General features: G+C 46.4%; 1 protein-coding gene across 3 annotated transcripts in view; it reads left to right on the plus strand.

The window, feature by feature from the left end:
* POFUT1 (protein O-fucosyltransferase 1) overlaps window positions 1-23,705 on the plus strand; it is a 39,958-nt gene that overhangs the window by 10,503 nt on the left and 5,750 nt on the right. Inside the window, exons 5-7 of one of the 3 annotated variants that reach the window (XM_070381563.1) lie at window positions 5,287-5,479; window positions 6,878-7,120; window positions 10,268-14,308. In XM_070381563.1, the coding sequence (XP_070237664.1) occupies window positions 5,287-5,479; window positions 6,878-7,120; window positions 10,268-10,456 (625 nt within the window). In that variant the 3' untranslated portion in view covers window positions 10,457-14,308. Of the gene's footprint in view, window positions 1-1,573; window positions 5,264-5,286; window positions 5,480-6,877; window positions 7,121-10,267; window positions 14,309-23,705 lie in introns of those variants that run through there. The other 2 variants (XM_070381564.1, XM_070381565.1) reach the window with 2 other exon arrangements.

The following is a 23,705-nucleotide window of genomic DNA, read 5'->3' on the forward strand; positions in this document are numbered from 1 at the left end:
TTTTTAAAATATATTCATTTATTTGGCTGTACTGGGTTTTAGTTGCAGCATGCAGGATCTTTATGGGCTTCCCTGGAGGCTCAGTGGTAAAGAATCCACGTGTACTGCAGGAGACTCGGGTTCGATCCCTGGGTTGGGAAGATCCTCTGGAGAAAGTGGCAACCCGCTCCAGTATTCTTGCCTGGAGAATCCCCATGGATAGAGGAACCTGGTGGACTACAGTCCATGGGGTCACACAGAGTCAGACATGACTGAGCATGTGTGCATGCATATGTGGGATCTTTCGTTGCAGCATGAGGGATCTAGTTCCCTGACCAAGGATTGAACCTGGGCCTCTTGCATTGGAAGCAGAGTCCTAGCCACTCCACCACCGGAAAAGTTCTAAGATCAGTCGTTTTCAAACTGTTCTTTGAATTTTAAAGCTGTGGAGAAGCGCTTGTAGTGCCATGGGGGGGCCAAGTTAGAGCTGTTCAGTTCCCCTCTCCCACTACCAATCAGTAACCCTCTTGTATATCAGCTAAAAGTTTCAGTGGTCACAGGTCTGGGTGTACCAGGTTTAAATTAGGTACCTGTAAGAGAAACCCCCAATTAACAGCAGACTAGCAAGACAAAAGTTTATTGTTTTCTTATGTAAAAAAGGACTGCAACCCAGGGCTGCGTGGCGGCTCCCTTGTGTCTAGGAATTAGGCTCCCATCTCTGCTTAGCTGTTCCGTTACTGGCTTTTATCCTTAGTGTCACCTCATGGGTCAAGATAACTGATGAAACCCCAGGCAGCTGGGGGTACAAAAGGGGCAGAAGAAGGGCCCCTCCTCACTTTTCTAAGGAGCCCTCCTTACAGCTTGCTTACACCAGCTCATTGGCCAGTACTTAGATGTGCAGCCATACCTAGCCCCAAGAAGTACTGAGAAATGTATTTTGGGCTTCTGTGTGTCCAGCTTGAAAGTTGGGTTCTGGAAGAAGAGAATAAGGTTATTTCTTCCCCACTGAGGATCTTTTCATCTCTGCTGGTTCTGAATCTATGAATACCCTGATGGAGGTTTAATTCAATAGACATTTATTGCACTTTCACTGTTGGAAGACTGTGAATTATCAGGCTGAACCATTCTCTTGGGATGAATGCAACAGGTATTTGAGCATGTCGCTTATCGTTCTCCCTGGCTGTAGCCTTCCTGAGTGGATATAAACAGGTGACATGCAATTGGCAGGGCTGAAACCTTAAGGATGAGAAGGAGCCAGTCATGAAGAGCTGCAGAGAAAGGCAGTTTTTCATGCCACAACCGAGAGCTAGACTCTGCCTCGTTCATGTGCCTACATCCTCTGTACCCTGCATAATGTCCATTCACTGGTATCTGTTGGGCACACACATAGGTGCTGTGCATGGAGAAACCCCAGCTTGGTAGGGGGGTCTCAGTGGAGTCAGTGTAATGGTAAAACACCCCACAGGCTCACTGCTCCCCATAGTAGGAAAGTGTCCCTTATTCAGCTGGACAGCTACGAGGCTCAGGGCCTGACTTAGGGTCACCAGCCAGGGATGTGAAAAGATGGAGCTAGTCAAGCTTTCTTTCCAAACAGGACCCTCATTCCCCACTTTCACTCCAAACACCAGTCTCCTCATTGGGAGCAAAGGAGTGCATCAGTTTGGCTTCTCACTGCTTGTCATGTCAGTAAGGATGTCGCATCCAGATCCAACCAAGATGGCTGTGTGAGCTGATCCAGATCCAGGTAAAAGGGGCACATATTCCAGACTTGGAATTCACCAAGGGTCAGCAGCAGATTCTTTCCAGGAGGTCAAGGAGGGCAGAGGTCCTGGTTTTATCCTAACGTTCCAGCCCCCTGCTGCTGCTGCTGCTGCTAAGTCGCTTCAGTCGTGTCCGACTCTATTCGACCCCATAGACGGCAGCCCACCAGACTCCCCCGTCCCTGGGATTCTCCAGGCAAGAACACTGGAGTGGGTTGCCATATCCTTCTCCAATGCATGAAAGTGAAAAGTGAAAGTGAAGTCGCTTAGTCGTGTCCGACTCTTAGGAAGTCACAACTTTGTTTTTCATTTGAAGTCCTTTAAGGTAGCCTCTGAAAGTCACTTAAGGGCCTGGCCCATAGGAGGTACTCGGTTACTGTTCACTTCTTCTTTTAACTCCTGACTACCTGATCTGGTCTTTCTGGTGAGATCCCTGGCTCATTCATTCATTCTAAGTATATTCATTGCATCTACTATGTGTTAAGGCCTGCACTGAGACTGGAAATCAGAAGAATAAGCCACAGATTCACCTTTTGAGGAACTTATTGACTGGATGGGGGAGCTGGGAGTGAGGTACAATAGTTAAAAACAAAGGTTCTGGAGGATTCTGCCTGGATTCAAATCCCTGTTCTGCCACTTTGTAGCTGTGTGACCATGGACATGCTACTTAACCGTTCTGTGTCTCAGTTTCCTTATCTGTGAAGTGAGAATAATGGCAGTACTTGCCTCATGGGGGCTCTTAAGAGACTCAAATGAGTTAATGTACACAAAAGAACTAGAACACTGCTTGTCCCGTATATGTACATATAAAATTAAACTCTGCAAGACATGTGTTAGATAGAGCCAAGCTGTTGATGAACACTTGCTCATTGCTTCCTTGGCACAGGGCTTGCACTTGTGTGTGTGGCCTTCACCGTGAACAAAAGTACTCGGGGTCTAGTCTCATGTCAGTGGACAGGGAATGTGGTTACTGAGCACATCATTGTGCAGGAAGCAGCAAAGGAGAAGTGGGATGGAACCCACTCCTAGGAGTTGAGGCTTGGGTGTGGCAACTGGTCTCGGAAGTTTGGAGGTGTTTGTGGTGTTTGGTCAGGTGTGAATAAAGAGTGGCCTGTCCATTGCAGCTCTTTTGCATGGGGGAAAGATTGGAACGGCCTCACTGACCAGCAGGAGGGGACTAGATAGATAAACTGGTTTCTTCATGCAGATGGAAAACTTCAGGAGATGTTAATGTGATCCACACCATCAACATGGCCAAATCTCTGAAACAGAGAGTTAAATTTTTCAAAAGTTGTAATAGATTACATGCAGTATAATGACAATGATGGATATGGTGAGAGACAGAATTTTGTGAGAGCTTTCTACATGGCAAGCACTGTTCTAAATGCTTTGCTTGTATTAATCCATTTGATCTTCTCAACAGCCCTCTGAAGTGGGAACTGTTATCAGCTCTATTATACAGATAAGAAAACTGAGGCACAGAATGGTTTTAGTCACCTGCCCAAGTTAGTGACATAGCCAACATTAGAACAAGGTCTTTGGGCTCTATAGTGCACACTTTCACCATTGCACTGTGTAAAGAGCACACAGGATGATACCTTTTTATACAAATAGTGAAAGTGCGACCATTCATAAAACCGCAGTATCTGGAAAGAGGAGGAAGAGGGAAAGAGACCATAGGATAGAGCTTTTATTTAGGTGTGTATTTTTAAAAATCTGAAACAAAGTAAAGTATTAATATTTGCTAATTTGGGTCACAGATATGTGGACTGTTAAATCATTTTCTCTTTTCCTGCATGCTCTGAAATATTTAGTCATTTTTCACTAAAACTTTTATTGAGGTAATTGTAGGTTCACGTGCACTTGTAAGAAATATTAATAATACAGAGAAATCCCCAGTGCCCTTTAACCAGTTCTCCCCAATGGTAACATTTTGTGAAACTATAGCACAGTATCAAAACCAGGATGTTGACATTGGTACAGTCCATCCATCTTATTTGGATTTCCCCAGTTTTACTTGAACTCACTTCTCTGTGTGTGTATATTTAGTTTTATTCAGTTTTATCATGTGTGTATGTTCGTATATCCATTACCACAGTCAAGATACAGAACAGTTCTAACATCACAGAGGTCCTTGTGTGGCCAGTTTATAACCACACCCACCTACACACACACACACACACACACACACACACACACAGCCTAGTCCCTGGTGACCAGTAATCCCATCTCCATTTCTTTTTTCTCTACTTGTCATTTCACAAATATTACATAATAGAATCCTTCACTGTGTGACCTTTTAAGATTGGCTTTTTTCCACTCAGGATTCCCTTGAGATCCATCCAAGTTGTTCCCTCTACCAATAGCTGGTTCCTTCTTATTGCAGTAGTGTTCTGTGGTGTGGGTTTGCTACAGTTTGTTCAACAAGTCACTTGTTGAACGACATCTGAGCTGTTTCCAGTTTTTGACTATTATGAATAAAGCTGCTGCGAACATTCACATACTGGTTCATGTGTCAATAGAGGCTTCCATTTCTCTGGGATAAATGCCCAAGCATACAGTTGCTGGGTCATATGGTAATTGCTTGTCTAGTTTTATAAAAAAAACTGCCAGACTGTTTTCCAGAGTGACTGTACCTTTTTCATAATTTTAGGGAAAGGATTTTGACTGGCAGAGGGAAGGCATACCAGGTGGAAGGGAAAAGTCTGCAGAGATCTGGAGTTGGAAAGTACTTTGCAAGTTTATGAAAGAGTGGGGCATCTTGTGTTGCTGGAATATAGTCTGGCCTTAGCTAATGAGAGAACACAGGTTTGCTCTTCACTCATGCAATCAACAAATCTTTACTGAGCTCTTATGTGTATCTAGACACTGTTCTGGGCACACAGAGATACTGCCTTCAGAAGCCTGAGTCCAGCAGAAAAGATGGGTGAAAGAATGACAAGGTGCACTGTGAACAAGGGGAAGGGAGAGCCTTCGGCAGGGGATGATGGGGGCATCTTCAGACCTCTGGTGCTCTCATGAAAGCAGGGATCACGCCTGTGTTACTCTCCTCTGGGCCTCAGCATGTAGTAGGCAATCAGTAGATATGCGTTAAGTGTTGAGTGAATGATCTCATCCACTGTACACGCTCCCTGTGAGTGTGACCTGTTAGCAGCTGCACTTCCTAATCCCACCGTGTGAGTAAAAGGGCAGAGACTCAGTCTAGACACCCCACCCTGGAGTGAATTACCGCCCCACAGATTGGAAGCCAGCATGACATACAAAGGGCTGGAATGCTCTACTGTAAATTTTTAATTGTTAAACAAGCAAAGAAGGTTGTAAATTCCTCGTGGCGGGACAGTATTGCATATTGTGGCTGTTGCCGCTGCCAAGGTCTCTTATCAGCCCGTTGGTGTTTCACAACCTCTCGTGCTTCTTGCATGTTACAGGGGCCCCTCCACAGGGTCTCTGGGACATGGTGCAATGCCATCCTTTTTCCCGTGGGGGTGGCAACCAGACTCTCTGTGCATCGTCTGTCTGACTTCTTCTCATTTTGTCTCCTGCCTAGATTTTCCCCAGAGGAACATCCAGTGCTTGCCCTGCCTGGTGCCCCTGCCCAGTTCCCTGTCCTGGAGGAGCACAGGCCCCTCCAGAAGTACATGGTGTGGTCAGACGAGATGGTGAGGACAGGGGAGGCCCAGATCCACGCCCACCTCATCCGGCCCTACGTGGGCATTCACCTGCGCATTGGCTCTGACTGGGTAACTTCCCCCTTCCTCTCATGGCTGGGTTGGACATATCCATGAGCAGGACCCATGTCTGTGACACTGAACGCTGAACCCATTGCACCAAGTCCTAGCCAGGGCAAAGAGACCTCACTCGGCCAAGCTGATGGGGCTGTGCCCCACAGTCCCACCATGGACACATCTGAACTGTGGCTTCAGAGTGCTTGCTTGGTAGTTCTCATTTTTAACAGTTGCCCTTTTTTCCTCATTTCACAGATGGATAAACTGAGGTATCAAGCTAGGCTCTGAGTCAGGCAGCAAGCCAGAGAGAGCCCACAGTCTTCCGCCCCAGCTAAGTGTTTAGCCAGTCGACTCCTTGTTGAAAAACAAGCTCTGGAGGTTGGGTGGGGCTCCCAAGAAAAGAAGATATCATCTTCCAAATTCAGCAGCTGCTTAAATGTGCAGAAACCTCATCAGGTTATCCTCCCTGTGAAAATAACAGGAGCAGTACGGACGATCTCCTTAGTTTACATAAGAAGATATGTATATATCTGTGTGTGAGAAATACTCATTAATGGAAACTTGAAAAATACTCAGAAGTATGGAAATTAGATCAAAATTCATTCAGTGTCATTTGAGGAAGCAGTCACATCCACATGACCCCCTTCCTGCCCCTCCACAAAGTAAAGGAGCTAGGACCTGTACTCTCCTAGGACATAAGAAAATATAAGCTGCTTTTTTTTTTTTTAAATCTAGCATAATGCTAATACCAAACTCATTAAAAGCTCAGCTCAGGAAAATAGAGTCCATTCTCACTAGTAAACATAGATGCCCAGATCTAAGTAAAATATTACCGAGTAAAATCCAGTAGCATATTAAAGAACAAGCAAAAGCAACACAAACAAGTAAAATTTATCCCAGTGATGTAGTGAAATTTATTATATTAATGCCCAAAGAAGAAAAATCATATAGTCATCTCAGTGGATGCCAAGAAAGCGCTTGATAAAAAGTCAGCATTCATTTATGATTTAAAAAAAAGAAGAAAAACAACTCTTAACCAACCAGGAATACAAGGGGCCCAGCTTAGCTTGATAAAGGCTATCTCTCCAAAACCCACAGCAAACATGCACTTCTTGGGGCTATCAGAAGTGTTCCCACTGAAGTCAGAAATCAGATGAGGCTGCCCATTATCACCAGCATAGTTCAGAATTCTGCTGAAAGTCCCAGATAATGCAGTAAGACCAAGAAAAAAATTGTGAAAAGCCAATATCCCCTTAGCACTGTTAACTGCTGATGCATTTCCCTTTTCCTCAGTGGTTTAAAACAAAAAAAAGTTGCACTCTTGTATCACCTGCCTTTTTCCCTTTCCTGGGCTCTTACTTCTTGGGTTGTGGGCAGTGGCTCTCTATAGCTCTGTCCCCACCTGCCCCACAGAAAAACGCGTGTGCCATGCTGAAAGATGGAACCGCTGGCGCCCACTTCATGGCCTCCCCACAATGCGTGGGCTACAGCCGCCACACCACCGCCCCGCTCACCATGACCATGTGCCTCCCTGACCTGAAGGAAATTAGGCGCGCTCTGAAGCTCTGGGTGACAGCGCTGAACGCCCAATCGGTCTACATTGCCACCGACTCTGAGAGTTACCTGCCCGAGATCCAGCAGCTCTTCAAAGGGAAGGTACACGTGGGGTGTGGGCCTGGAGGGAGAGCAGCTGGAAGGGAATCAAAGGAAGTGCCAAGGTGCTCCCTGTTCTCCCACCGCCAGGCTTTTGCTTGAACATCCTGTTCTCTAGTTCTGCCCTTCTTTAAACCCCAGCTCAGACACTTCCGCCGGGGCTCTGCAGGCTTCCCTTCATTCCTGTTGCTACTGGATCCCTACTGGGAGCTTTCACAGCACTTGATCACATCTCCTCCCGAGACACCTAGACCGTGAGACTCATGTAGAAACATGTCTTATTTCTTCCCAGGAGCTGTGGCTCCTTGAAGGCAGGATCCAGGGTAGACTCACTGTTCTGTTCTTCGGAGTCTAGCCTGATACTTTGACCTCCTCCAGGGCTGAGACCCCGCCTTACCCTCACCAGTGGCTAGGACAGTGCCTGACACATGGTAGGCTCTTAGTAAATGTTTGGTGATTAAGGATATTGAGTGGGCCCTGGGGGACAGAGGGGGTGGGGGGCGGTCCAGTGCCACAGAAGGATTAAGAGCATGGACTGTGGAGCGTAGGATCTTGGGCTGTCCTCCCTGTGCAGCCTTGCACAATTTACTTCACCTCTCTGTGCTTCTGTTTCCTCATCAATAAAATGGGACTGAGAGTAGTTCTATCCTGTGGGGTAATTTTGAAGATCAAACAGGAAGCTAAAACTGGTCTGGTACAAATTAAGTTGTTGATAAAGTTAGCTGTCATCGATAGTAGAAGTAGGCTCTTTTGTGCTTCATAAATGCTTAAGGAAGGGGTGAATAGTAGGGGTTTGACATAGGAGTAAGTAGTAGAATGCGCTTGGTACTGTGTAAATGAAGAATAGGTAATAAGTAATTATGTATTGGTAAAACGGTGGAGTTAATAGTGAACATTCAGTAAGACTTTGGAGTGCATAAAGCCCCTAAATGCTTGTGCAGACCTTAAAAGATAGACATCCGCTTTCTAACAGTGGGTACCCTTGGCTTTATGTCGAGGGGCTCCCTTTCCCTCTTTTACGGGCTTGTCGAGGAAGTGCCTTGTAGAGGAAGTGCCAAGTCACAGCATTCTGGTCCCCACCCACCCACTTTATAGAAGAATATCAAAGCTGGAGACCTTGGAGCACCTCCGACCCAACCTCTGCATTTTAAAACTGAGGAAACCAAAGTCCCAAGAAAGGATAGAATTTACCCAGGAGGTCTCAGGGCTAATTTTAGTGGGCATGACACAGAGCGGGTAAGTTTCAGGGCGTGGGTGGAATTGTTCAGGGGATTTTGGCCATGATTAAGCTGGTATTATTTTTCTGCTACCATCTGAATAGCAAGATGATGATTTTTGTTACATCAGAAGTCTCTGTGTGACAGCAAAGCACTTTCAGCCCCAGCTCTGCCCACACCCCCTACCTCTGAACTGAATGGAAGGACTTGGAGAGTCCCAGGGAGTTTTTTGTGAGTTTTTAGAGTTGGTATACTTGCTACACCTTGAGCCTCTTGCCATTTCTACTTCCTGTTCCTGTGCCACTGTTCTTGCCCTTCTCCACTCCTCACCTCCTTTCATGGGCTCAGCCTACCCTCTCTCCTGAACTAATCCTTGCTCATCCATTAAGCTGGGGCAGTGCTGAGCCGGGGATACTGATAAATAAGATGTAGTGCTGCCCTCCAGGGCTCACAGTCTAAACTCAGGAAAAGAGACTTGCAGAGAATTGTAAGGTATGCCACAGGAGAGGGCCCGGCTTGGGTATGGGGGCTCGTTCACTCACTTGTCCAGTCCCCAGATGCATATTGAGACAGACCCCCGTCAGAAGTGACCAGCAAACCAACACAGCCCCAGCCAGGTACAGGAAATGGGCGTTAAGCAGAGAATCGCTGAGTGAAAGCTACACACGAAGGAGATGTGTGCCACAAAGGAAAGGAGCGTGGTTCTGTGCACGTGCAGAGCAGAGGAGCCTGGACTAGACTGAGGGGGCCAAGGAGGGCTTCCCTAAGGAGATGAGACTTGAGCTGCAGAGTCAGAGTTAAGTAGGAGTTAACCGGGCAAAGAGACAAGCACCCCCAACAGAGGGAGGAGCATGTGTAAAGATCCTGAGATAGAAGGGAGCCTGGTGTGAAGTGGCTGGAGCTCAAGGTGGAGAGGCAGCTGAACAGGCCTTTGGCCACATTCAAGATCTGTAGTCTTTATCTGCAGAGCAGTAGGGCACCAGTTAAGGGTGCTCAGCTTGGGATAGAGGGAGGGAGGAATAAGGGAGTAGGGGAATCTGTGAAAGTGTTTTTTGGCTGCTTTCCTATGATATCTGGGCTTCCCTCATAGCTCAATTGGTAAAGAATCCACCTGCAATGCATGAGACCCTGGTATGATTCCTGTGTCAGGAAGGTTCGCTGGAGAAGGGATACCCACTCCAGTATTCTTGGGCTTCCCTTGTGGCTCAGCTGGTAAAGAATCCACCTGCAATGCGGGAGACCTGGGTTTGATTCCTGGGTTGGGAAGATCTCCAAGAGAAGGGAAAGGCTACCCACTCTAGTATTCTGGCCTGGAGAATTCTGTGGACTGTATAGTTCATGGGGTCGCAAAGAGTTGGACATGACCGAGCAACTTTCACTTTCACTTTTCCTTTGGTAAGCAGACCAGTAGAAGAAAAGATTATGGTGACCAGCCAGGGAGTGGTAGTCCATCAAGAAAAAGGTTCACCTTTGAGGAATATCTCAGGGATAGATTGGACAGGACTTTAGTCTCAGAGGCATCCAGGCAGCAGGACCAGTTGGGTGGGGTGCTCTTTGGTCAGATTGTGGTTTGGTTGGAGAAGCCAAAACCTTGAGGCAAGGGCTTTATGAAAAAGTCAGACCTTGAACTGAGCCTTGAAAGTATGGTCAGGACTACAATGGGTGGGGATAGGCATTCCTGGCAGAAGACACCAATGAGCAAAGGCAGAGTGTGAATGAGTGGTGTGTGTGTGGAGCTTAGGGTTAGGGTCACCATCTGCTAGGCAGCACTTCTCTCAGGCACCCCAACCCTACGTGTTAACGCTTTGTACGCCTCCTTCTATGTCTGTGACTTCAGCACAGAGAAAGAAGGTGAGGGGTGGCTGCAGGCCTTGGCGGATCTGGCCACTTTGTCCTAAACCCTGGCTAAAACGCCCTGCCCTTCCTCCTGCAGGTGAAGGTGGTGAGTCTGAAGCCTGAGGTGGCCCAGATCGACCTGTACATCCTCGGCCAAGCTGACCACTTTATTGGCAACTGTGTCTCCTCCTTCACTGCCTTCGTAAAGCGGGAACGGGACCTCCATGGGAGACCATCCTCCTTCTTTGGCATGGACAGGCCCCCTCAGCTGCGGGATGAGTTCTGATCCTAGCTGGAGCACACCACCAGTCTGAGCTGTTCCCTCCAGCCAGGCCTGGCAGCCAGAGGTGCTCCCACGGTTGATTCCCCAAGGATCAGAGACCAGAGAAAAGTACCAGGGACCTCCTGGAGGAGGAAGACAGTCCATCTCCCAGGACACGGGACTTCCAAGCTCCTAGTGGCCAGACATCTCCCTTTCTCATATGCTCCCTATTGCTTCTCCTGGGAATTTCTCACACCAGCAAAGTAGTCCAAGCTCTGTCTTTTGGTCTGCCCTGCTCTGAGGAGGCTGAGATGCTCAATTCTCTTCAGAGAGATTTTATATATAGAAAAAGAGATTTTTATAGTTTTGATACAAGATCATGACTCCCCTATAACTCTCCCTTATCTTAAAAAAAATCAGTGAAGTTCATTAATGTAGGTACCTAAAATGACCTTAACAGAATGTGGATAAGGCTAGGGGTGGGTGGGTGTATTGACTGCTTTTCCACATGACTCCCGAAAGCGGCCCTCAGGCTCGTCTCCAGTGCCTGGCCTGAGCCACTGTCAGCCGCCACTTCCTAGGCCATCTCCAGGGTTTGGGGCACAGTCTTCTCCGTCATAAACACTATGCACAAAGAAGTTACCGACCACAGTGTTGTCAGTACGCCGCAGACAGCTAAGTGCTGTTCACACAGCTCGTTCCCAGCAGGGAGCACCTGCCATCAAGCCAGGCTGTCATGGTATTGCTCTCAGAGTCTCTTGGCGGTTGGTGGCTTGCCCCAAACGTGGCACCATCAGTGTCTCATAACACATCACCAGGGCCAGGGCTTGCTGGCCTGCTGGGATCCTTTTGAGGTCTCGTTATCTCCTGTTCCAAAGGGCCTGGTTATAGAACTTTGTCATTAAATTGGTTCCAGGCCTGTCCCCCCAGCCTTCCTCCTGCAGCGGGAGCCTTCTGACTGTATCCTCGCAGGGGAGTGGTCACTAAGCCCCTGACCAGTTGAAAGATGCTCAGTACCCAGGAGCCATCGCATTGCATTCCTGGGGTTGTCTGCTCCATCCCATCCAGTGTAGTCTCAGCCAAGCCCATGAGACCTAAAGTGTTACGGTTGTGAGTTTCTTTGTCTCTCAAATGCTGTAGTGGTAAAAATTCATGACCCCGAGACTCTGTGATTTTTCGGTCTTGAGGAAATTCTCAGTTTCCTCAGGGTCACACAGCCAGAAGTGGTCAATCCAGATTTGACCTCCAAAGGGCCATGGCATTTGACCTCCAAAGGACCAGTGCTGATAGCCAGCCTGCTCTACTCCTCCAGTTCACAAGACCCAGTTTACTCTGTGTGTGCACCGTGGAGGCCTCAGATGGAGAAATGGTCAGCCACCTTTTGTCCCCACTGGGCTCTACTCATGGGTTTGCCACTGCCAGGAGCCTTCAGGGAGGGAGAATCCTGCAAGAAACAGAAAACCCACCTGAAGCTTACAGTTCTCTTGGGTGGTTCTAAAATTCATGTCTGTTACCTGCTGAGTACTTCCCCACCATGTGACCTCCCTTGGCCTTCAATCCTGGGAAAGTGGGGGAGACTCTGATGAAAGCCAGTCCCAGAGCTTCACAGCTGTGTCCCGTGGGTAGCCTTTAGGAAGAGATGCCTTTTTTTCAGGGCATACTGGATCAGAGGCTGAATGGCAACAAGGATCTCAAACAGCGAAGATGGCATTTGCTGCTTAGAGCTGCCATCAAACTCTTAATACAGAAAGGGCATTTGTATTTCCCATCTGGGGAAAATATTTTAAATCCTGGGTGGACTCAGAGATAGTTTATCTGCTCAGACTTGTGCATGAGCCTCACTGAGGGACATTGGAGCGAGCCCCTGCCTCTATTGGGCAGTTGGTAAGGTGTGGCTCTCTGACTGATGTCATTTGCTGCACACGCTTGAGAGTCTGGGGCTCAAATAGGCTGCCCAAATCCTCCTGATGAGCATCGGCCATCATAGTAGCTTGTGTTCCTGGAGGTGAGGGCGCTAGACCTGTAGTCTGATTCGGTGTGTTTTGTAGGCGAGCACTTTATTCCTTTGACCCAGTTTCCCCACCTATAAAATGGTGATAAAACCGAGGACGACGGGGTTGTTGAATGGCCCCAGTCAGATAAAAGGAGGATAAGGGCCCATTGTAAACTTGAAGGAGACAAAGGCCCGTACGTGGCTGTTGGTTAGTGTGACTGCCTCTGGTCACACGCCTCCTCTCTGCCGGCCACTGTGCTTGCTAAGTGTTTTATGGGTGTTCCCTGGTTTAACCCCCACCTTAGCCCTGGGAAGTAGAAACTTACTCTTTCTGTACAAGGCAGGATTAACACTTGGAAAATTCTCAGTTTCCTCAGGGCCGCACAACTGGTAGTGGTCAGCCCAGATTTGACCTCCAAAGGCCAATGCTGTTAGCCAGCCTGCTCTGCTCCTCTGGTTCACAAGACCTGGTTTACTCTGTGTGTGCACCATGGAGACCTTGAATGGAGAAATGGTCAGCCTCCTTTTGTCCCCAGTGGGCTTCAGCCGTGGGTCTGCCACTGCCAGAAGCTTTCAGAGAGGGAGGATCCCCCAGGAAAGAGAAAGCCCACATGAAACTTAGAGTTTTCTTGGGTGGTTACTTAATTCAACATGCTTTCATTCAACAGGTGTTTATTGACCAGTTGCCAGGCTCTGTGCTGGGTACTAGGGATTTAGTAGAGGATCAGACATAAATTCTTTGTTCTCAGGGAATTTGCATTCTAATAAATAGAAGGCATAATAAGCAGATATATCGTGGGAGGTGTTAAGTGCTATAAGAAAACTAAAAAGGCATGGTGGATGCAGAGCGGGAGCAGTGCTGGTTTAGATGAGCTCGGGGAAGGCCTCTCTAAAGAGCTGCTGTGGAGGGGGCCATGCTCATTCAGCGTTTTGGAGGCAGCGCAACAGCAAGTGCAAAGGTCCTGAAGCTGGAATGAAAACTAGCAAGGAGGTCAGTGTGACTGGAGTGGCAGAAGTGAGGCAGGGAACAGAGTAGATGAGAACAGGTGACATGACCCGTCCTTCAGCCTAGTTAAGATCAAGCCTTGGCTTTTATTTGGACAAATGTGGGAAGCCTTGTGGGGTCTGAACTAAGGAGAGTCATGGTCTGATTTACCTATTTGTTGGCTGCCATGTGGAGAGGAGATGGGAAGGAGGAAGAATAGAAGCAGGGAGACCACGATAGAGGTGTCACAGGGATGCCTGCAAGAGAAACGATTGGGCTCAGGCAGAGGTCATGGCATTGATTGTGGTGGAAACTGGTCAGACTCTGGATGTATAAAATGACTTTAAAGTTTCAATGTTTTGTAAAAAATGTAAGTCTTTACATAGTTTTAATCATGCAGTATATACAATTTAATGTCCTGGTATTTTTTACTTAATAGTGTATCATGTTTTCTATATTGGTACATGGTCTGAATAAGTGTTTTTAACGATATAAAATTCCACTGAGGGGTGTCCCATAGTTTATTATGTCTCATAGTTTATTGTTGTTTTATTATGAGAACTTAGTATATTTCAAGTTTTTTACTACTATTATTTGGAAAATATTTGTAAGTTTTTTTTTTCTGTTATCTAACATTTTTATTAAGATAAATTCCTAGAAGTGGATTTGTTAGATCAACACTTAAAAGCTACTTTTTGGGAATTCCCTGGCAGTCCATTAGTTAGGACTTTACTGTCTCACTGCTGAGGACCTGGGTTCAATCCCTGATTGGGGAACTAAAATCTTGCAAGCTACATGATGTGGCCAAAAAATAAAATTAAAAAAATAAAGCTGCCTTTTGGGAAAAAATTCAAATATACATAAAAATTGTAATAAAATTAACTTTCAGTTTCAACAACCCTCAGCATTTCACCAGTCTTGTTTCATTTACTGTCTCATTCCCAAGTCCACATACTGGAAACTTTTGAAGGAAGAGCCAGCAGGATTTGCTGACACGCTACAGTGGAATTAGGAGGGAAGAGGAAGTCCAGAATGCGCTGAGGTCTATGGCCCAAGCAACAAGGAGGATAAGTTGTCCCTAACTTCACTGGTGGTCTCTGGAGGATCCTTGGAGAGCTGGTTAATATGGTAGATTCCAGGGACCCACCTAGGCCTGAGGAATCAGAATGTCTGGTGTGTAGTGCCCAGGAATCTGCATCTTCAGATGCACCTTCAAGAGATTTTGATGCCCAGTAGCCCGAGACTTACTTAAATTATATTCCTTGGACGTGCAGTGTCGACATCCCCTGGGGCAACTTGTTTGAACTATAGACTCCTAGGCCCCACTCTGAACCTGCTGAATCAGAATCTCTGTAGATGCAGCCCAGTGATCTTTTAACAAGCTCTCCAGGAGCAAAAACGAACACCACTGGTCAGAAGGTCGTGGGGGTGATGCTCTGTGGTCAGCCAGCCAGCAAGCACTTGTGGAGGGCCTTCCCTGAGGCCTGGCACGCCTGGAAAATTCCAGCAGGCATAGTCAGTGGTGTGGCTCTGAGAGGTCCCCGTCATGCTCAGTTTGTGTTGTAACGTTGACTTTTTTCTCTTTATTTTGCACTGGGGGAAATATTATATACAGCCCTTCATTTAATGGAGTTCATTGTTTTAGGATGGAGCCAAACTTACATAAGCAAAACAATGAGAGTAACACTTTTTGAAAATTAAGTAACTACCAGTAGAGAGGGTTGTGGATTAGGCAGAAATGGAGAAACTTGTGTTCAAAGGAACCAAAGCTGGGAAATGCTGTCCTGATACATCACAGACCCTCTAAAAGCATGGAGGAGAATGGACAAGAAGGAGAAATGGGATAGAGGGTAAAAGAAAGCTGTTCTGTTCACTTCAGAGAAGCTTAATGATGATAATAAACAATAATCCTTCCCTGGCTCGGGAGTAAAGATCCTTTTCTTCAGTTTTCTCTTTGTCCTTAGTGGGGTTAACAGGAAAAAACCTGAAGGCAAGTCTTGCTCTCTGGATTATGTTGTCAGAATTAATTCAGATTCTTACTTGAAACCCTATTTATTTCAAGGTTGGGACCTTTGCCTTGAAATAACATTATTTAAGGACAAGCAGGTTTGTTTTGTTTTTACAGCTAATCCTTTATGGATCATCAGCCCAGAATGCCAGGCCCAACCAGGTAAAGAGCAGGAAGGGAAGGAACAAAAGGCATTTCCTATAAACTCTCTCCTTCCCGATGACTCAGCCCACCCCAGTGAGAAGAGGGAAGCCTAGGAGGACATCCATCCCTCTTTGAAGATCCACCTCTAAAAAAAACTGGTGAACATTCATTCTCTGCAGAGTGGGACTATTTCCCCTCTGTTAACAGAATATAAGATCGTTTAGGAGGTCCAGGGCACTAGCAGGAGGAGAGGATTCTTTTCAGCAATTCCTCAGTCCTGTTAACAATGTCAAAGAGAAAGTCTCAGTTTAGTGCCAGCCGTTAACTACTCTACCACCTGCTAATCCATCCTGCTAACAGGGCAGACTGGGAGTCAGCATTAGCTAGCCAGAATTTAGTAACCCTGTTTTGCTTTGAGTATATTTATTTTGGGGATACTTTGCATTTGTATGTTTTAAATTACAGATGTGATTAAAAATATTAAGTAAATGATGTGTTGTGAATTATGAAGATCAAAGTTAGGAAACCCTCACTCAGCTTTACCTTAAAAAAAAAAAAAAATCTAATAATAGCACCATTGTAGCAAATGGTACGTGAACAGCCAGCTTTATTTAAAAAAAAAAAAAATCTTTCTTTCTTTACTTATTTGGCTGTGTCGGGTCTTAGCTGAGGCATTCAGGATCTTTAGCTGTGACATGTGGACTCTTGGTTGCGGCGTGTGGAATCTAGTTGCCTGACCTGGGATTGAACCCAGGCCCCCTGCGCTGGGAGCAAGGAGTCTTAGCCACTGGACCACCTGGGATGTTCCTCAGCCTTATCTTTATACAAGCCCTGAAGCCCCTCAGCATAGGACCAATGGGGCTCTCAGGGGAAGAGGCATTTAACCTTTTAGAGGCATCACAAAGGAGCCCGCAATGAAAAACACGGAACAGGTGCCATTTCCCACATGTGTTTCTAGCAGTGGCATTGGTGGGTCAAAAGAGAGTGCACATTTGTCATTTTGATTGGCATGACCACATTGCCCTCCAAAGAGCTTGTGCCAATTCATCCTCCCTGGCATGTGCCTGTTCCCTACACTGTCTGGCTTCATTGGTTTTTGATGTGGCTTAGGGAGAAGCCACTTATCTTGGGTCCAGACACTTTGATTTCTGTTCTGGTGGTATATTTCGATGGCTCTACACAGTCCAGGAGATTTGGGTTTGAACCCCAACTCAGCCACTAACTGCTTTGTGACTCATGCCAGTTCTTGGCCTATCTGAGACTCAGGGTTTGCATCTGTCAAGTGGAAATAATGTCTTCAGTTGAGTCTCAGCTTCCTTTACAGTCAAGTCCCAAAGTATAAAGGCAAAATTTATTCTTTCTGCCCTAATTTGTTGAGCCCATATATGATATAATTTCATCCTACTTTATAGGGTCATTGTGAGAATTTAAAGAACTGCTATTACCAGAGTACCTGGCACATCATCGATGCTTCATGATAATAGTATTATTTCACAAATTGCAAAACCATCTTTTGAAGGCTCGGTTTCTGAGCCAGCAGCTGACATGGGGCTGCCAGAGAGATGCTAAAGGGCATGAATATGTTTTGGAACTATTGCAAGGGCTCCAGATATGGGGGTTAAACTTGACTGGGGCTCCAGAAGCCTCACCAGGCACCACCTGCTGGAAACTTTCTGGACTTCTGTCCTTTGTGTTTCAGTGCTGTGTTAGCTCACTGGGAGACCATCTTCTCCCAACCATTGCTGGTGAACGAACAGGAGCTGAGCTCTCAGCCAATGGGGGAGACCCCACTCCTGCCCATATTGGTCAGTGGTATACAAGTGAACTGTCTCTTTGTGACAGGAAAATTCCTGGCCCTCTCTCTTTAAAAAAAAAACAAACATATATATATATATATTTGGCCATGCCGGGTCTTAGTTGAGACACATGGAATCTTGAGATGCAGCATGTAAACTCTTAGTTACAGCATGTGGGATTTAGTTCCCTGCATTAGGAACTCAGGCCCCCTGCATTGGAAGCATGGAATCTTAGCCACTGGACTACCAGGGAAGTCCTCCCAGCCCTCTCTGAACTCTTGTCTCCTCTTGAACTAGAAAATGAGGACTTTGGATTGGTTGATTCTTTAGAAAAGGCATTAGGTTTGGTGTCCCAAGGCTTGGGTGCCCGGACTATCTTTAATATTAATCTAGTGTGTAATCACTGGGACTCAGTGTTCTCATCTGTAAAATGGGAATACAAATTGAGCCATTGAACCATTATACATTGAGTCCTTCCTCTCATGGAACTTGCTTTGTAATGGGGGAGAAACAGATAATAAAAAAAATGTGTATATAAAGTATGAGGTCATGAAAACCATGAAGGAGAACGAACTAGGGTAGAGGGAAGGAGAGTGGCTGGGGTGGTCAGAGAAGACCTTTGTGTCCACGTGGCATTTGAGTGAGACCTGCAGGGGGTGAGTGAGTGAGTGTATGCATACTTGGGAAGAGCATTCCGGGTAAAGAATAGCAAGTACTGAAGTCCTGGAGTGGAAGCTAGCCCGGCATGTTTGAGGGACAGGAAGGAGGAGAAGTGGGTGAGGTATGAGGAGGGCACGGGCCAGATCTGAGTGGGCCTCATCTCTGGCTTTTATGTCAGTAATGTGAGAAGCCACTGGGAGGTCCTGAGCAGGGGAGAGACATGATCTGACCTATATCTCAGGACTGTCATTACTTATTGTGGATGGTGACTGCAGCCATGAAATTAAAAGACGCACGCTCCGTGGAAGAAAAACTATGACAAACCTCGACAGCATATTAAAAAGCAGAGACATTACTTTGCCAGCAAAAGTCTGTCTCGTCAAAGCTGTGGTTTTTCCAGGAGTCATGTACGAATGTGAGAGTTGGACCATAAAGAAGGCTGAGAGCATCAAAGAATTGCTGCATTTGAACTGTGGTGTTAGAGAAGACTCTTGAGAGTCCCTTGGACTACAAGGAGATCAAACCAGTCAGTCCTACAAAATCAATCCTGAATATTCATTGGAAGGACTGATGCTGAAGCTGAAGCTCTAATTGTTTGGCCACCTGATGTGAAGAGCTGACTCATTGGAAAAGACCCTCATGCTAGGAAAGACTGAGGGCAGGAGGAGAAGGAGATGACAGAGGATGAGATGGTTGGATGGCATCACCAATTCAATGGTTGTGAGTTTAAGCAAGCTCCAGGAGATGGTGAAGGACAGGGAAGCCTGGCGTGCTACAGTCCATGGGATTGCAAAGAGTCAGACACAACTGAGCTACTGAACAACAACATAACAAGTCACCCAAAATATAGTCTTTTCAAGCATCAATAATCATATATTCTTTCTCAGTTTCTTTGTGGGCCAACAATTTTGGAGCAACTTGGCTGAGCAGTTCAGTTCTGATCTCTTGTAAGGTTGCAAGGAGATACTGGTCAGGGCTGCATTCACCTGAAGGCTTGACTGTGGTTGGAGGGTCCATCTCCAATATGACCCACTCCCGTGACTGGCAAGTTGGGGTTGGCTGTGGGTGGCTCAGCTCCTCTCCACAGGCTTGCTTGGCTATCTTCACAGCGCTGTGGCCTGCTTTCCTCAGAGAGAATGATTCAGGTGACATAGACAGAAGCTGCAGTGTCTTTTATGACTTAGCTTCAGAAGCCATTCACTGTTGCCTCTACCATTTTTATTGATCCCATGGGCCAACCCTCTTCCATGGGACTGTGCAGCCCATAAATACAAGGAGGTGAGGATCTCCGTAGGCCACCTTGAGACTGACTATCACAAGGTTTTTGTTTTGTTTTAATTAACATGTGGTAAAAAAATTTTTTTTTTTTGGTGTATAGTTCTATGAATTTTAACACGTGCACATTTGCGTAACCACCACCACAAACAGGATACAGAACAGTTCCGTCATCTTTCAAAAAGCCCTCCAGTTTCCCTTTGTAGTGAGATACTCTCCCCACGCTTAACCTGCGGTAACCACTGGTCTATCACCATTGTTTGCCTTTGAGAATGTCATAAATGGCATCATGTAGTAGTACGCCAACCTCTGAAACTGGCTTCTTTCGCCCACAATAATGTCCCTGAGAGTCATCTAGGATTGCAGGCTGTTGTTTAGTTGATAAGCCATGTCCAACTCTCTTGCAACCCTGTAGACCATAGTCAGCTGGGTTCCTCTGTCCGTGGAATTTCCCAGGCAAAAATATTGGAGTGGGTTGCCATTTCCTTCTCCTGGGGGTCTTCCCAGCCCAAGGACTGAACCTGTGTCTCCTGCATTAGCAGGCAGATTCTTTATCACTGAACCCCCTGGGAAGCCCAGTTACAGGTATCACATAACTCGTTGCTTTGCATTGCTGAGCTTTGTGAAGATATATCATGGTTTCTTTACTGATTTATCCACGGAAGGGTTATTTCCAGTTGGGGAGTGGATTGTGAATGAAGTGCTGTAAACACTCATGCACTGTACTCCTTCTCCCATCCCTCCATTATGCTAACCTTTTGATACTGTACCATAGGTCTCATGGACCATGTTTATTTTTTTCTGGTGTTCAGATTGGGTAATTTCTATTGATCTGTCCTCAAGTTCACAGATTGTGCTATCTCCATTCTACTGTTTAGCCTATCCACTGAGCTTTTTTTTTTTTTTAAAGATTTATTTATTTTAATTAACTAATTTTATTTTCGGCTGTGGTTGGTCTTTATTTCTGCATGTGGGCTTTCTCTAGTTGCATAGAGTGTTGGCTACTCTGACTTCTCTTGCTGTGGAGCTCAGGCTCTAGGCCGGCAGGCCTCGGTAGTTGCAGCTCCCTAGCTTTAGAGCACAGGCTCAATAGTTGTGGCTCACGAGCTTAGTTGCTCCTCAGCGTGTGGGATCCTCCCAGATGAGGGATCAAACCCATGTTCCCTGCATTGGCAGGTGGATTCTTAACCACTGGACCACCAGGGAAGCCCTCCATTGAGTTTTTAATATCAGTTATTGTATGTTCCACTTCTAAATTTTCCATTTGAGATATTCTATTATGAAAAGTTAAAGAAAGCTAAAATCTTTATCCTTACTCCATGGAGTATTTTTTAAAATCATGGTAAAGCATACATAAGATTTACCACTTTAACCAAGTTTAAGTATACAGTTCAGGGCATTATGTATACTCACACTGTTGTATAATTGTCACCACTCACCCATCACCAGAACTTTTTCTTCTTTCCGAATTAAAACTCCATACACATTAAACATTAACTCCCCATTTTCTCCTTGGGGTATTTTTGTAACAGCTGCTTAAAGGTCTTTAGATCATTCCAGCGTCTTGCTGTTGGCATCTTTTCATCGACTTTCCCATGCTAGTAGAAATTTGCTACTTCTTTGTATTGCGGGTAGTTTGTCCTGGGCGTTTTGATTATTATGTTCAGTTCAGTTCAGTCGCTCAGTCATGTCTGACTCTTTGAGACCCCATGAATTGCAGCATGCCAGGCCTTCCTGTCCTATGTTAATAGCCTTTAATCTGACTTAAATCGCACGGAGAATATCGATCGTTATGTCTTAGCAGGCAACTGGCAAAGTGGGTTCAACTCCTGCCTTCTGTGGATTTTGGTTCCGATGTCAGTCCTGTTTTCAAACTCTCTTTGGTGCCATGCGCATCTGCTCTGTGGACCACTTATGGGCTTTCGGAACTTGGGTCTCAAGCGGACTCACTCGTGATTCAGTTCTCAAAGTCTGTGCAGAGCTGTTTAAGTGAGATCCACTCATATGCAGCTAGTGGGTGAGACCAGAAATTCACAGATAACTTTATGGGGTCACTATTCCAAACTCCTGCCTCCCTGCTCTACCCCTGGGACTTTCTGGCTCCCTGGGGCTTTGTTTACCCGACTCTGACACGCATTTCCCTCGACTGCGCTCAAGTAGGGGACAAATCAGTAGTGGTTCACCCCACTCTGGACCACAGCGCCTCCAGTTAGAGAGGACCGTTTCCTTCCTCATCATTTGAGGCTCCCAGAGGCACCTGCCACCACCTGTGCCACCACGGATGGCCTGGGGGGGAGGACACGCGAGAAAGGAGGAAAGGACGAAAAGAAGGATCTCCCTGTGCCCCCGTCCTGGTCCTTTTAGTGCATTGAGACAGCCCAAGGAATACCAGAGGGAAAAAACAAAACACATGGGGACTTCCCTGGTGGTCCAGTTGCTAACACTTGGAGCTCCCAATGCAGGGGACCCGGGTTCAAACCCTGGTCAGGGAACTAGATCCTACATGCCATAACTAAGACCTGGCACAGCCAAATAAATCAAAATAAAATAAATAAAATATATACACTTAAGTTGAAAAAAAAAAAAACACGTAAACTCACTGCCGGATTGGTGATCCTTGAATTGCTCTCTTCCCTGATCTGCCTTCTACTGCTGACTTCTTTGAACTCTCAAGAGCTGCTTGTTGCCCCTGTCCAGCATGTGGAACTGCATTCAGCAGCAGAGGCAGGGTGGAGACTGTTTCTCCATCTTGCCAGAGTGGAAGCACCACCTCAGGTCTTGCGTCAGTCTCCTGGCTGTCAAGTGGACAACGGATGGATGGGGGCCAGATTGGAAGCAAGGAGGCATTTGAGGATATCTGGGGAAGCTTCACAGAGAGAGAGAGGTGGCTGTTTTCAAAAGGGTAGGTTGGGAGCAGAGCATTCAGGGAAGAAGGATTGGCATGAGCAGTGTCTTGGGAGGTCAGAAGAGCAGACTGGGAAATCTGGGGTGAGGATATAAGGCTGGGGCAGGATAAAGACTGGACACCTTGGAAAGAAGGCTGGGGACCAGGCTGGGACTGTGTTGGGAGGTGTGTGGTTTGATTTCTGATTTCTGTGGGTCAAAGAAAAAGACGTATGTCTTTCACAGCAATGTTTTCCACTGGTGTGCAAGGAGGGGAATCCCCCACCCTCACACTTGAGACAGGATGTGGGGATGCTCGTGGGAGATCGAGGCTATGGCAGGGAAAGGTGGCATCAGGGCTGAAAAGGCCCAGTTCCTGTGCAGAAAGAAGGGCATGGCTTTATAGCTTGGAAGGGGAATGCCATATTGCTGCAGCCTATCTTCAGTCAGATAATCTATAAGAGGAGCCAAGGGTATCGGCTTCTGTATTCCAGATAATAAACCTAACATTTCCCAAGGGCTTTCTGTAAGTTAGCTGGGGGAGGTGGGAGAAGATGGGGGACCAGGTGTTTAGAGGTAGGAGTGACAAAGAGCTTTTGCTATATCTTCTTTCGTATGTTTAAAAATTTTGAACTAGTTATCTGTTGGTGTGAATGAATGAACCCTGAAACTCAGCAGGTAAAAACAATAAGCATTTATCGCCTCTCCCAGTTTCTGAGAGACAGGAATCTGGCATCAGCTTAGCTGAGTGGTTCTGGCTCATGAAGTTATAGTCAAGAAGTCATCCTTGGCTGTAGTTGTCTGAAGGCCTGATCAAGGCTGGAGAGTCTCCTTCCGAGATGGGGCATTCACGTGGCTGCAGAAAGGAGGCCTCAGTTCCTCACTGACGGTGGCAGGAGGGTTTAGTTATTTCCCATGTAGGTATTTCCATGAGGCTACTTTTCTTTTTAATTAATTTCTATTGGAGTATAGTTGCTTTACAATGTTGCGTTAGTTTCTACTGTATAGCAAAGTGAATCAGCCATCCATACACGTATATCTCCTCTTTTTCAGATTCCCTTCCCATATAGTCACTACAGAGTGCTGAGTAGAGTTCCCTGATCTATACAGTAGGCTCTCGTTAGTTACCATGTTATACATAGTAGTGAACATATGTCTGGAGAAGGCAATGGCACCCCACTCCAGTACTCTTGCCTGGAAAATCCCATGGACGGAGAAGCCTGGTGGGCTGCAGTCCATGGGGTCGCTAAGAGTCGGACACAACTGAAGCGACTTAGCAGTAGCAGCAGAACATATGTCAGTCCCGATTTCCCAATCCATCCCTCCTCCCTTTCCCCTCTTGATGTCCATACTGTTGTTCTCTGTGTCTGTGTCTCTATTTCTGCTTTTCACATAAGATCATCTGTACCATCTTTCTTCCCTGGTAGCTCAGATGGTAAAGAATCTGCCTGCAACATGGGAAACCTGGGTTCGATCTCTGGGTGGGGAAGATCCCCTGGAGAAGGGAGTGGCAACCCACTCCAGTATTC

The sequence above is a fragment of the Bos mutus genome, chromosome 13 (assembly GCF_027580195.1).
Source record: "Bos mutus isolate GX-2022 chromosome 13, NWIPB_WYAK_1.1, whole genome shotgun sequence".
Taxonomy (NCBI): domain Eukaryota; kingdom Metazoa; phylum Chordata; class Mammalia; order Artiodactyla; family Bovidae; genus Bos; species Bos mutus.